This window comes from Drosophila bipectinata, chromosome XR (genome assembly GCF_030179905.1).
Source record: "Drosophila bipectinata strain 14024-0381.07 chromosome XR, DbipHiC1v2, whole genome shotgun sequence".
In the NCBI taxonomy this organism is placed as follows: Eukaryota; Metazoa; Arthropoda; class Insecta; order Diptera; family Drosophilidae; genus Drosophila; species Drosophila bipectinata.
This window is the reverse complement of record NC_091735.1, coordinates 20630602-20643624: the sequence shown is the minus strand read 5'-3', so window position 1 is coordinate 20643624 and position 13023 is coordinate 20630602. Positions and strand designations below refer to the sequence as shown.

The window sequence follows — 13023 nt, the reverse complement described above, 5'->3', positions numbered from 1 at the left end:
TGAGTATTCTTATTTAATTTTACCAATCACTAAACCCCTAAAAGTATATTTTTAAAATAACTGCTACGAAATAATAATTTTGTAAAATCTTTTGTCATTTGGTAGAATTGGTTCCTACAAATCGTTCTATTCTATAAACATGCTGATACGAAAAAAAAACTGAAGGAAACGAGCAGCGATTCGACATGGCCTTTGGATAATGATATAATATAGATATAATATTAATTAACATGAATTTAAATGTAGTTATTTTATTATTAGGATAGGATCTGTAATTCCAATACTTTTATAAAGATTATAAATAAAGATTAAAAATAATAAAAATTAAAATATATGTTTTTTAATGATTAAAGTTTCTAAACTTTAAAAATGTTGACATAAAGAAAAATTTTAATTTCAGGAATTTCAGTTTCAGCCCCAAAAATGCACTTTCTAAAATTAACAATAGTGTATTTTATGGATAGGTATGTGGAGCTTACAGTGAAATCATATTGGATATAGCCCGATCCTTAAAATAATCTGTAGGATGTAGACGACCAATCCCAACCGTACCTAGTTACATATTATTCTAAATCAGAAAGAACTAGTAGCCTTTGGAAATCCATCAGACATTTGTGACTTCCAACTTAGAATCACAAAACCCAGAACGAGACTAGGACTCAAACGTAAAAATTTTAAACAAAATATCTAAAAACTTTTCGCAAACCCCATTGGACCCATTGGACCTTCGTATAAAAGCCACAAGAGTTGTGGGGAATATGTCGTACTTTTGCAGGGAATACCATGATGTACCCGTGAGCACTGGCACCACCATTATGGCCATGGAGTACGCTGATGGAGTGGTGCTCGGAGCCGATTCCCGCACCAGTGCCGGCATCTTCGTGGCCAACAAAATCACGGATAAGCTGACCAAGGTGGCGGACAAGATATACTGCTGTCGCAGCGGATCGGCAGCGGATACCCAGGCGGTGGCCGATTTGGTGACCAATAACCTCTACTATGGTGAGAACCACTGCGGCAAACCGCCCACCGTATGGGAGGCCGCCTGTGAGTTCCGGTACCTCTGCTATAACTTTCGGGACGCCCTCCTAGCCAGCATTATAGTGGCGGGATACGATGATGAAAAGGGCGGCCAGGTGTACAGTATTCCCCTGGGCGGGATGCTTGTTCGGGATCCCTGTGCCGTCGGCGGTTCTGGCTCGTCCTATATTTTTGGCTATGTACACGATCAGTGGCGTCCTGGTTTTTCAAGGGAGCAGTGCGTTCAGTTTATCCGAAAGTGTAAGTCTAGAGGGGTTTTAAGAAATTGATTTTCAAAAATATACATATCTTGTCAAAAAGGGATGGTGGTCTTGCAAGTGTTTGTTGTTCTGATTTCTATTATTTTGAAACCGTAAACATTTAATGTTTCATTTTTTAAAACTAAATTTAATTAAACGACCAATAAGCGTAATTCTTTTAATTATTGTAGAGAATGAAAAAGAAATTTAATGCCAGAATTGAAAAAATTATTCAGTCATAATTATTTTCGGCAACAAGATCTTCTTGAATATTCTTTTCGCAATATACATATATTTATATATTTTTGTAAGCAATATATATATTTTTAAAAGATATTTGTCTTGACAGAGTTTTTGAAAAATATGCCTAAAGTTTTAGGTCCAAATGTTAAGCCAATTCATGTATTCCCTTTTCCACTTCAAGCTTTACATTTTTATATTTTACCTTTTGTTTTAATATTTTTAACTTTTAGGCATTCGGCTGGCCATTCACCACGATGGCAGTTCCGGCGGAGTGACCCGTATTGCAATTATTACAAAGGATGGAGTCGAAAGACGTTTATTCTTCAACACGGACAACGGAGAGCCCATAACTAGACACAAAAAGCTCACCGATCTCGAAACCTCTGACGATGACGACGATTGAGAAATGGTCTTTTTTCAATTTTTAATTTTTGCATTTTTTTCGCATTGAACAAAATTTTATGTGATAGGATAAATTTATTTTTGTGTGCAAGTGAATCTTAAGAAATATAAACTAAAAATGCTAAAAGTGTGAAAATGTTTGTGAGGTAGAGGTTTGTATGGAAAAGACATGTTGTCCCTAATTCAGTGGACTTTTTGTTTGTTTTTTTTTTTTTTTTTTTAGGATAGTTTTAATGAGATTTTTTTTTATAGTATTGTAACTCAAAGGGCTGTCTTAAATCGGATCAGGGTCAGTTTTGCAAAAAAAAACGCGCATAAGTTTTTTAGGAACAATGGAGGTGTGTGGACCTTCTAGCTAAAAGGGACTATGCAATTTTGGGGGAATATTGTAGTGCTGTTAGTGTATATGGGCTAAGTCTAGTCTCCAGAGTTAAAAAATATTCCAAAAATGATTACAAAATTATTTGAGTTTTTTAACCTTTTCACCTTTTGGCTAAAAATAAAAATAAGCTTGAAAGAAACTTAGGTGAATATTAAAAAAAAAAGGAATGTATGTTGAACAATAAAAAAAAACATGTAGAGTTATGATGCACAACAGAAACAAGTGGATAAAAATGCTTAAGCTGGCCAACTATTAAGGCCTAATGAAAACCATAAATTATAGGATTTAATTTCACTGTTTTTGCCAAAAAGCAAAAGGGCTAAAAATAATTACCAATTAATTTGCAACAGGCAGCTGCTGTCAGCATGCAACACGGTCCCTCTTTTCAGTTTTTCTTCTTTTATTTATTTTTTTTTTCGACTGATTGAGTTGCTACGTTCCAGAGAAAGCCACGGCAAAGAAATGGTCTTTTAATAGCAAGCTAAATACGAAAATATCTACATACTTACATATCCATTGACATACATACATATATATGTATTTATATGTATAATTTTTTTTTTATGAATTTCTGTATGTAGATGAGCGTTTAACGCGCCGCTTGCATGTGAAACGAACAAGTTGTTCTGGATGTTTTCTCTGGGACCTACAGCTGCTGCACCTGCAATGCATTTAATTGCTGTTAGAACTTGGCCAGCTCCATAACGGAGTGACTGCCGCCGCATCCCCCTCTGCGGTGCAAGACCCCTCCCCCATTTTGGCGATGATGATGAATTGCATTTTGCACACTTTAATTGGATGAATGTGTAATTAAGTTGTGTGCCAGTTCATAAATTGAATGCACCAGATCCGACTTCAGAGCTGAAAAGTTGAAAGCTTCCAAATGCAAACTGCAAGATGCTGTTTTTTTCTTTTTTTTATTTTTGTGCCAGTCAGGTCTGTTGAGAAGAGAGCCTGGTTTTGGACACAGTTTCCGTGAAATCTTCAAATCAAACAAGGCACATGCGTTGCGCATGCGCATTGTCCGCTCTGCATCTGCAACGCTGCCACGCAAGTCCTGCCACATACACTGAACCTTTTTTGAAAAAGAGTCAACTACAGGGATAGTTCTTGTACATTTTTATTTTAATTTTTCACCTCAGATTTTAATCAAATTTATTTTATAATTTAATTTGATTTGATTTAATTGTATTTTGTATTTATATACAAATATATATATAAATATTGAATTTATATATTTTATATTGTACAAAGAATGTTCGCGATTTAGATTTCTATTTATTTTTAAAAAATTATATATTTTTTTAATATTTTTATTTTTAACTTTACTCCGAATTGGAGAACTCTGAAGTTATTTGTCCTACTGCATAAAAGGCAAGTGATTTAACTAGTGTATTATTAAAATCTACTTTTGACCAATTGAGTCCACGGGCTTTTTTTTATATTTTGAAAGCAGTTGTCCTACTGCATAAAAGGCAAGTGATTTAACTAGTGTATTATTAAAATCTACTTTTGACCAATTGAGTCCACGGGCTTTTTTTTATATTTTGAAAGCAGTTTTATTAAAAATTCAACACTCCTAACGGATCAATCAAACTTTTAACGTAAAAGTTAAATTTCATTACTGATTTTAGCAAAAACACTTCCCAGATTGTTGGTGTTTTGGAAATCACCCAAAAAAGCCATGTGGTTCACCCAAAAGTGAAACGACTTCTTTATTCATCTGCTTTCTAAACATTTTGTATTACTTTTAATAATTTTTTGCACAAATTTCGATTTTAAAGGGGAAATAGGGCTTAAAAGTTCTTTTTTACTTTTTGTCAATTTAGCTTTTTGAAATTTTAAGCCTTATATAGTGTTGATTTCGAATCTCCTTAACTTCAATTTGAGCTTCAAAACTAAGTCCTGTAACGATTTCTTTAAAAATATACCATACAGTTTTTTTTTACCACAGAAATAGACCTTTCTACGGTACATTTTTTCCAAAAATGAAGAATATTCACGAACTTGCCTTGACTTTTAGATTTTTTTTTACATATTAATGCAAATAGTCCATCCTTATTTTTAGACGGTTCAGAGTAATTCAAATTTCCATAATTTTTCATCTTTTTTCATCCAAATTTTACACATTATAGTATAATTATCGAAAAATTACTTAAAAGATGCATTAAGTATATAAATTATTCGTAATCCCGCCTAAATTCTTTAATTCATTTACAGATAAATAACCTTGATATCAATTAATTGCTCAATCCATTGATTCAAAGTTAAAATTCAAACATTTTTCCAAAATAGAATCATCTTATTTTTAAAAATAATTATTTTACAAAAAAAAAAAACAGCCCTTACTCGTAAAATAGTAAACACAATTATTTAAAAATATATCTAGTGTTTTTTTTTGGGATTGAAATTGAAATTGATTGAAATTGATTGATTTAAATTTTTTGGGACCTATTGAAAATATACATTAATAGACCTTCTTCCCTTTGCATTATTTCGTAGTCCTGTGCAACCATAGATTTTTCCCAGTGTAATATACATATAAGGCCTATGGAGAGCTTCGAGGTAGGGGGAAGGAGTGTGTGGAGGACTTCCTCCCTGGGCCACCTTGCTGGCTGCTCTGCTCACTGAGTCGTCATCGTCGTCGTCGCGTTCCACTTCGTGTTCATTAACGCTTTGCCCATTAAGTCGAGGACGAGGACTGGTTCCTGGACTTTCGGGAAGCGTTTAATCGCATTTACATAGATTAGGCAGAATTTGTGTGAAATTGAAACTGAGCGAATGAAAAAAAGGAAAGGAAAATAAAAGTAAGAAACAAATGGAAATAAATAAATAAAAAGCGTGCAAAGTGCGAAAATGACTGGCACAGGTACTGAGGTACAGAGTTCCAGGTAACAAAGTGATTGATTGGGAAACTTGAGCAAGGTGTTGGGGCTTAGAAAAAATATTCATTTTATTATTAATCGGTGCTCGGCACTTTACAAAATAATATAAATACTAAAACATATAAATTTCATTGTTAGAAATGAGAATATTTGAAGATAAGAAGTATCTACATGAGAAGGAAAACAAAAACTTTCTGGAAGAATTTGTAGCCTTGTATAACAATTTTCTATTAATGTAAAGAATTTAAATATTCTTAAAAACAAAAATTGTTTCTTAAGTTATAGTTCAAGTATTAATTTTTCAATTTTAGTATTGATTCTAGAGTGTAGTTAGTGTAGTCTAGAAGTGTAGTTAGCATAAATTAAGATATTACTATTTATTTATTATTAGTATAAAAATTTGTTAGCTATTTTATTTTAATTATTAATATTGTATTAATAAGTAAGAAATGCAGTATTAGTTTTAGTAAATATTAATAGTAGAATTCCAAAACACTTACCACATTTGGTGTTAATTTCCATTTGAGTAAAAAACCGAGAATGAAAATTAGTCTAAAATTTAATATTAATGTTAACTAAACATTTAATCTTGTATTCCTTAGTATTAATTTTAGTATTAGAATGAAGTAAAGTATTTAGTTAAACTTAAATATTAATTATTTTTTAAATATGATACAAATATTCTTAGTGATGTTTAAACTTTTAGGAGTATAACTACAAGATACCCGGTACTGGAGCAGAAAATAATTAAAATTATTGATATAATGTTTTAATCAAAAAGTAAAATCAAATGCATTCTAGTATGGTTGACAATACTAGTAGAACACTGTTATTATCTGACTTATTTTAAAATATAAATATCCGTATAAATATTTACAAATACAAAGATAAGAACCCTAACAGGCTCTTAATGCTTCATATACAAGTGCAACTACAAGATACCCGGTACTTGACGATAAAAACCAAAAAAATCAATCTAATCTTTATACATTCTTAGACCTATGACTTATGAGACATCCGTTCGTTCATTTTAAGATGGAAACACGCTCGTGCCATTTTTTTGGTGCCATTTTTTGGGGCAACTACTCAGGCTCCATGGCATTCTCATTTCAGGTCCTGTGCCTCCTTTTTTCGCAATCTTTGGTGCATATTTGGTCCTTGCTAGCTTTCTTGTTCACTTTGTCCTGGTATTCCCTTTTTATTTCCTTGATGTTTTTTGTCCGTCTCTCGATAGTTTTCTAGTTTCCATTTTTTTTTGTTTCGTATCTCAGCCGAAATTTCTTCATCAATTAAGAACATCAACTCGTCGAAGGAACTGCTGCACCGAGCCAGAACAAAGACTGGAAAAACAAGCCAAGAAAACCAGATAAGGAACGGCAGGAGGAGGAGGCCTGTCCATACTTGTTATTATCCTCCGAGAGTCGAGGACGCTGACACTTTTTCGTCATTACTGTTAAAAGCGTTAAGGCAAAGGACATAGGACGGAGGATGCTGGATGCAGGACGAACAACAAAATGAAAGAGTTTTATCAGCGAAAATAAAAGAAGAGGAGCAGGAAGGGAAATGCCAAGGAAAAAGTGCAAGGAGCTGGCATAAAATCCCTCCAGTGGGGAGAGGAAGGGGCCCAGGATGTTTTGTTGGCCAGGGTGCCAAAAATTGAGGTTATCGCTGAGAAACGACAACGCCGAGAACGAGAAAAGGAAGTGCACTGCCACAAGAAAGCCAACAAAAACTAATCTACCCAAAAAATGTCCTTCAATGTATGGTGTCTACAGCAAGTGCTTGGTTGAGATCCGAATAGCTATTTTTCTCAGTGGAACAGCGCCAGTAACGGAGGCTGAGTGGGCTGCAAAAAATAGCAAGGCGCGTGGGTCGGCATGTCCTTCATCAGGCTCATCAGGACAGCACGACGGACGGAGGCAGGCTTCCCAGCCCAGTCCGTGCCCCTTCCCTGTCCCGCCAAGACATCCTGTACGAAGGTCCTGCGTGCTGCACGCGTCGTTGCACTTAAATGCCAAAATGCAGTCCTGCTTCTATATATTCTTTTATATATACTCTATATATTATTTCGTCAGCCCACCCGGCCCCATCTGAAGGGCCTTGCTCCTCCCCCTTGAGTATCTAGCTCCTCTTACATCCTCTCCTCCCACTAGAAGAGGCACATTTCGAGAAGGTATCTCTGGGGATGAAGGATATAAGACTTGTACTATACTATCTATACTATCTATACTATCTATACTATCTATACTATCTATACTATCTATACTATCTATACTATCTATACTATCTATACTATCTATACTATCTATACTATCTATACTATCTATACTATCTATACTATCTATACTATCTATACTATCTATACTATCTATACTATCTATACTATCTATACTATCTATACTATCTATACTATCTATACTATCTATACTATCTATACTATCTATACTATCTATACTATCTATACTATCTATACTATCTATACTATCTATACTATCTATACTATCTATACTATCTATACTATCTATACTATCTATACTATCTATACTATCTATACTATCTATACTATCTATACTATCTATACTATCTATACTATCTATACTATCTATACTATCTATACTATCTATACTATCTATACTATCTATACTATCTATACTATCTATACTATCTATACTATCTATACTATCTATACTATCTATACTATCTATACTATCTATACTATCTATACTATCTATACTATCTATACTATCTATACTATCTATAATATCTATACTATCTATACTATCTATACTATCTATACTATCTATACTATCTATACTATCTATACTATCTATACTATCTATACTATCTATACTATCTATACTATCTATACTATCTATACTATCTATACTATCTATACTATCTATACTATCTATACTATCTATAATATCTATACTATCTATACTATCTATACTATCTATACTATCTATACTATCTATACTATCTATACTATCTATACTATCTATACTATCTATACTATCTATACTATCTATACTATCTATACTATCTATACTATCTATACTATCTATACTATCTATACTATCTATACTATCTATACTATCTATACTATCTATACTATCTATACTATCTATACTATCTATACTATCTATACTATCTATACTATCTATACTATCTATACTATCTATACTATCTATACTATCTATACTATCTATACTATCTATACTATCTATACTATCTATACTATCTATACTATCTATACTATCTTTAGCATCTATACTATCTATCCTACTTCTATGGAATGTAGGATATAGGATATTTTATGGGATTTAGGACATTTTCCAAATATTTTTTCAAAAATATATTAAAAAGGTAAAAAAAAAGCCCTTCGATAAGTTGGGAATATTTCGTTATCCGACCAGCTGGGTTTCCGTTTCTATAATTTTCTCGTTTCTCGGTTTTTTTTGGAAACTTTTCCCCCCAAGTTTTTGGCAGAGATTGATGAATTCTGATGATGTTTACGCGCAAAAGGAGAATTTTTCTTCAGCTGCATTTGTAGGTCTTCTGGACCGAGGCCACGCCCCCCCTCCTCTCCTTCCCTTCAAGAGAGGCGGAGGGGGAAGTTGCAACGGAGCTGCCAGAGCTGTAGCGGCATCCTTGAAATAACCTTAATCCCCGACACGAGGGGCAAAATGAATGATGTTCCGGGGGATTCCTCCAACTTTCCCAAAAAAAAAAAAAATGTAAATAAAAAGTTCCCCTTCTTTCTGAGAGGGGGGGTCCTTGCTGCTGCTGTTGTTGTTGTTGTTGGTGTTGGTGTCAGCGGCCTGCATTCCTTGAGACTTCCCCTTCTGGCTTTATGTTTCAAGGATATCGTTTCATTTTTTACCCCACTTTTTCGTCGTCGTCGTCGTTAGATTTTCATTTTCATTGCAATTTCATTTGCTTGCCGCACGAAACGCAACGCAAAGTGGCCAGGACCCTTTGCAGTTATTGTCCTTATCCCGCCGCCCCTTCGCACGCCCCCCCGTGTGTCCTTTGGTGCGTGTGCAGTGCAAGGACGCATATTAATATCCTTACTTAGCTGCATGAAATGTGCTTAGCACGTTTCCACACTTTCCATCCTTGGCTCCCATTCGTGTCACTTCTCCGAGGGCGTGGCAGGGGGCTGCAGCGACGGGGTATCCTTTTCGTTGGGGTTCTAAGACGCTACAGGAATCTTCGCCGTGGCTTTGATGTTCTGACTGTTTTCAAAAATCAAATGGCAGGGCCTTGGTTTTTTGTCAAGTTTTTCCGCAGAGGATGATATTTAATAACGTTTTTTTTAAAAAAAAATATTTTAAGATTTACTGTTAAAAATTTTCAAAAATATTTTAAAGTTTGAAAAGAAAGTTTGAACTTCGTACTGATTCTAATTTGGGTCAGTTGATCCGACCAATCGTATTTTATAACGATCGGCCGACTACATCTTCTAGCTGCTATATAACTGAACGATCGAAAATGTTCTTTGGAATTTTGTAAAAATACTAGCTTTGGTATTTTTTAAGATAGAAGCTTAAAAATCATAAGAATTCTCATAAGGATCAGCCAACTATATTTGATGTTTGCGATATACATATATCCTGTTTTAACTGAAAGGCTATACAGAACTTTACTTTTTTGCTTTGAATCTTTTGACTTCCAAACACATTTTGTAGGGATGGAAATGGAGTTTCCCCCCATGACATCTCTCACATTACACAGTCATGTCATCGATCCAAATGGTGTTTATCTTTGCGTAAATCATGAAAAAATTAATCTACCTACATGCTTGCAAAACTTAGGCGGATCTGTCTGCGGTGGTTTTTTCTTTTGATTCTGCCTCTTTAAATGGTCAGCTTGCTTAATGACCTGAAACTCCTGATTGGCTTACTTTGACATACCGTTTTTTTTAATGTTTTGGCCGAAGAGTCGTGAGAGTTGGAAGCGTCTCTATAGGCCTGCGATTTTCTGTGGTTATGACCCGGTTACTGCCATCTCTGAATTTCTATTCGCATGTTTCCTTATTTTTTAGGATGTTTCGATGTCTTTCCTCTTATTTTTCCGATTTTTTTCAGAGAGATACCGCTGATTTACAAATAATAAAAAGACCTAATTCAAGAGCCGTAAATGACTAATTATGAGACGTTGAAGATAAGCGCTAGCCAACAAATACTGAACTTAAAGTCAAGACTAGTATTTTTATGCAGATCTTAAATATCTTAGGGTTCTATTTGTTTTAGAAACGATGATAGACAGCTGAAAACTTGTTGTTCTATTTATTAAAAAAATTATAATAGTAGTATAATATAATCATACTAGGTACTGAACCCAAAAAGTCCCAATTTATCATAGATCTTATAACACTTTCATGTTGGATTTACTCTGCCTTTGACTTGAAGAATTCAAGGGCTAATGGTATTGACATTGGTATTGTATAGGTTGGAGTTCCAAATACCCTCCCTCCATAAGCAATTAGTTCCATTATGAGTGCTGGGCGTTTTTTTTTACTTTTCTAGTTCGTTTGCTTTTTAAGCCATACTGGTTGTTGAGGAAAAATCACTCATACCACACGTGCAACCGGGACGCCAATGGCAATCGATGAGAGGCTGCACCAACTGCGAAATAAACACCCATACAGGCGCAGGACATGCAACAAGGACAACACAAAGACGACGTTTATGCAACAGTCATTCGCTGCTGAAAATGGCAGGCCAGAGGGAAATGAACAAAAACATCAGAGCGCAAAAGGGCAAAAAACAGCAAAAAAGTGTAAAATAAAAGGACAAGGCAAGAACTGGGCAGAGGAAAAAAAATAATAAAAATTGCAAAGAGGCGAAAAATTGGAGAAAAAAGAAACAAGAAAGGAATATTAAAATTAGAGGGTAGATGATGGTTGTATACTCTTTCCGAGATTTATAATTGAAGTAGATATATTTATAGGCTGGGTATACTATCTATTAATACTCTACATTATGCTCAATTATACTATATGCACAAGACTACGATAGTATACCATACTATACGATAATACTATATGATAGTACTATTCTATACTATACTTTACTGTACTATAATCTACTGTACTATACTATACTATGCTATTCTATACTATAATGTATTATACTATTTATACTGGTATTAACTTTCCTTCTTATAAGCTACATATCGATATTTAGTATACTGCACTTTCTTCAACATCTTTACTATTCTATACTATGTTATGCCATCTATACTATACTATACTATTCTATCTGTTCCATACAATTATATTTCTAATATTTTGTATACTACACCTTACCATACCATCCATGGTATTTATAGGTTTTAACCAAATTTTTCCTTCTTGTAAACTGGTTTTTCTGGTGGTTTAAGTGAGTTATAAGACATAAGTATGAAATAATAGGCTGGACATCCGACTTGGCAATATGTAGACCCTAATCAGGAGTATATAAGGCGTCTATTGCCTTAATTCTCGGATAGTAACATTATTTCCATGAAAACCTTCAAGACCTTTTGAAAGAGTATAAAATTTGAAGAAAAAAGTCGCTGGAAATGGCATGAAAATGAAAACCTACCGAGTTGCAAGTGGATGCTTTCTGTGTGTGCACTTTGATGCTCTTATTGCGTTACACACACACACACATATACATACATATAGAGAGTGTAACACCCACACAGTGAACGCAAATCAAATGAAACACCAAAGCACAGACAACGGCTGGCAGGGCCGGCAAGGGCGGGGGCTCACAAAAAGATAGAGGAAAAGAAATTGAGTGCCGCCCATGCAATTTGCAGTTATTGCCCCAAAGCATCGCAGCAAGAACCCCCCAGCTCCCCATCACCGGCTATCGAGTGCCGCCCCCATTCCCCCCGTTTTTTTTCTGGCAGAGGCTTTCATTTCGTCAGGATGAAAATGTGAATTTGTTTTTTTTTGTTTCCTGTTTTTTTTTGGTGTGTTTCACCCAACCAGCATTGCCAAAAAATTTCGAACCGGACGCAGTTGGTCAGCTAACTCCCAGGCAAGGCCCTCAGCACAAATGTATGCAACAGTGCACTGGGAGAAAAAATTGGGAAAAGAAAAAAGAATTATTCGATTAATCATTTCTTTTGGCAATAAGAAATCGGTGAATAATTTGCTACGATGTATGTATAATAGATAATAGATAATAGATAATAGATAATAGATAATAGATAATAGATAATAGATAATAGATAATAGATAATAGATAATAGATAATAGATAATAGATAATAGATAATAGATAATAGATAATAGATAATAGATAATAGATAATAGATAATAGATAATAGATAATAGATAATAGATAATAGATAATAGATAATAGATAATAGATAATAGATAATAGATAATAGATAATAGATAATAGATAATAGATAATAGATAATAGATAATAGATAATAGATAATAGATAATAGATAATAGATAATAGATAATAGATAATAGATAATAGATAATAGATAATAGATAATAGATAATAGATAATAGATAATAGATAATAGATAATAGATAATAGATAATAGATAATAGATAATAGATAATAGATAATAGATAATAGATAATAGATAATAGATAATAGATAATAGATAATAGATAATAGATAATAGATAATAGATAATAGATAATAGATAATAGATAATAGATAATAGATAATAGATAATAGATAATAGATAATAGATAATAGATAATAGATAATAGATAATAGATAATAGATAATAGATAATAGATAATAGATAATAGATAATAGATAAATAATAGATAATAGATAATAGATAAATAATAGATAATAGATAATAGA

General features: G+C 33.5%; 1 protein-coding gene across 1 annotated transcript; it reads left to right on the top strand.

Moving 5' to 3' along the window:
- Positions 1–614: 614 nt before the first annotated feature.
- On the top strand, positions 615–2044 carry LOC108132470 (proteasome subunit beta type-6-like). Its single transcript, XM_017251904.3, has 2 exons — positions 615–1281; positions 1754–2044. The coding sequence occupies exons 1-2, from the start codon at positions 759–761 to the stop codon at positions 1924–1926; spliced, it is 696 nt and encodes a 231-aa protein (XP_017107393.1). The 5' UTR covers positions 615–758; the 3' UTR covers positions 1927–2044.
- Positions 2045–13023: the final 10979 nt, after the last annotated feature.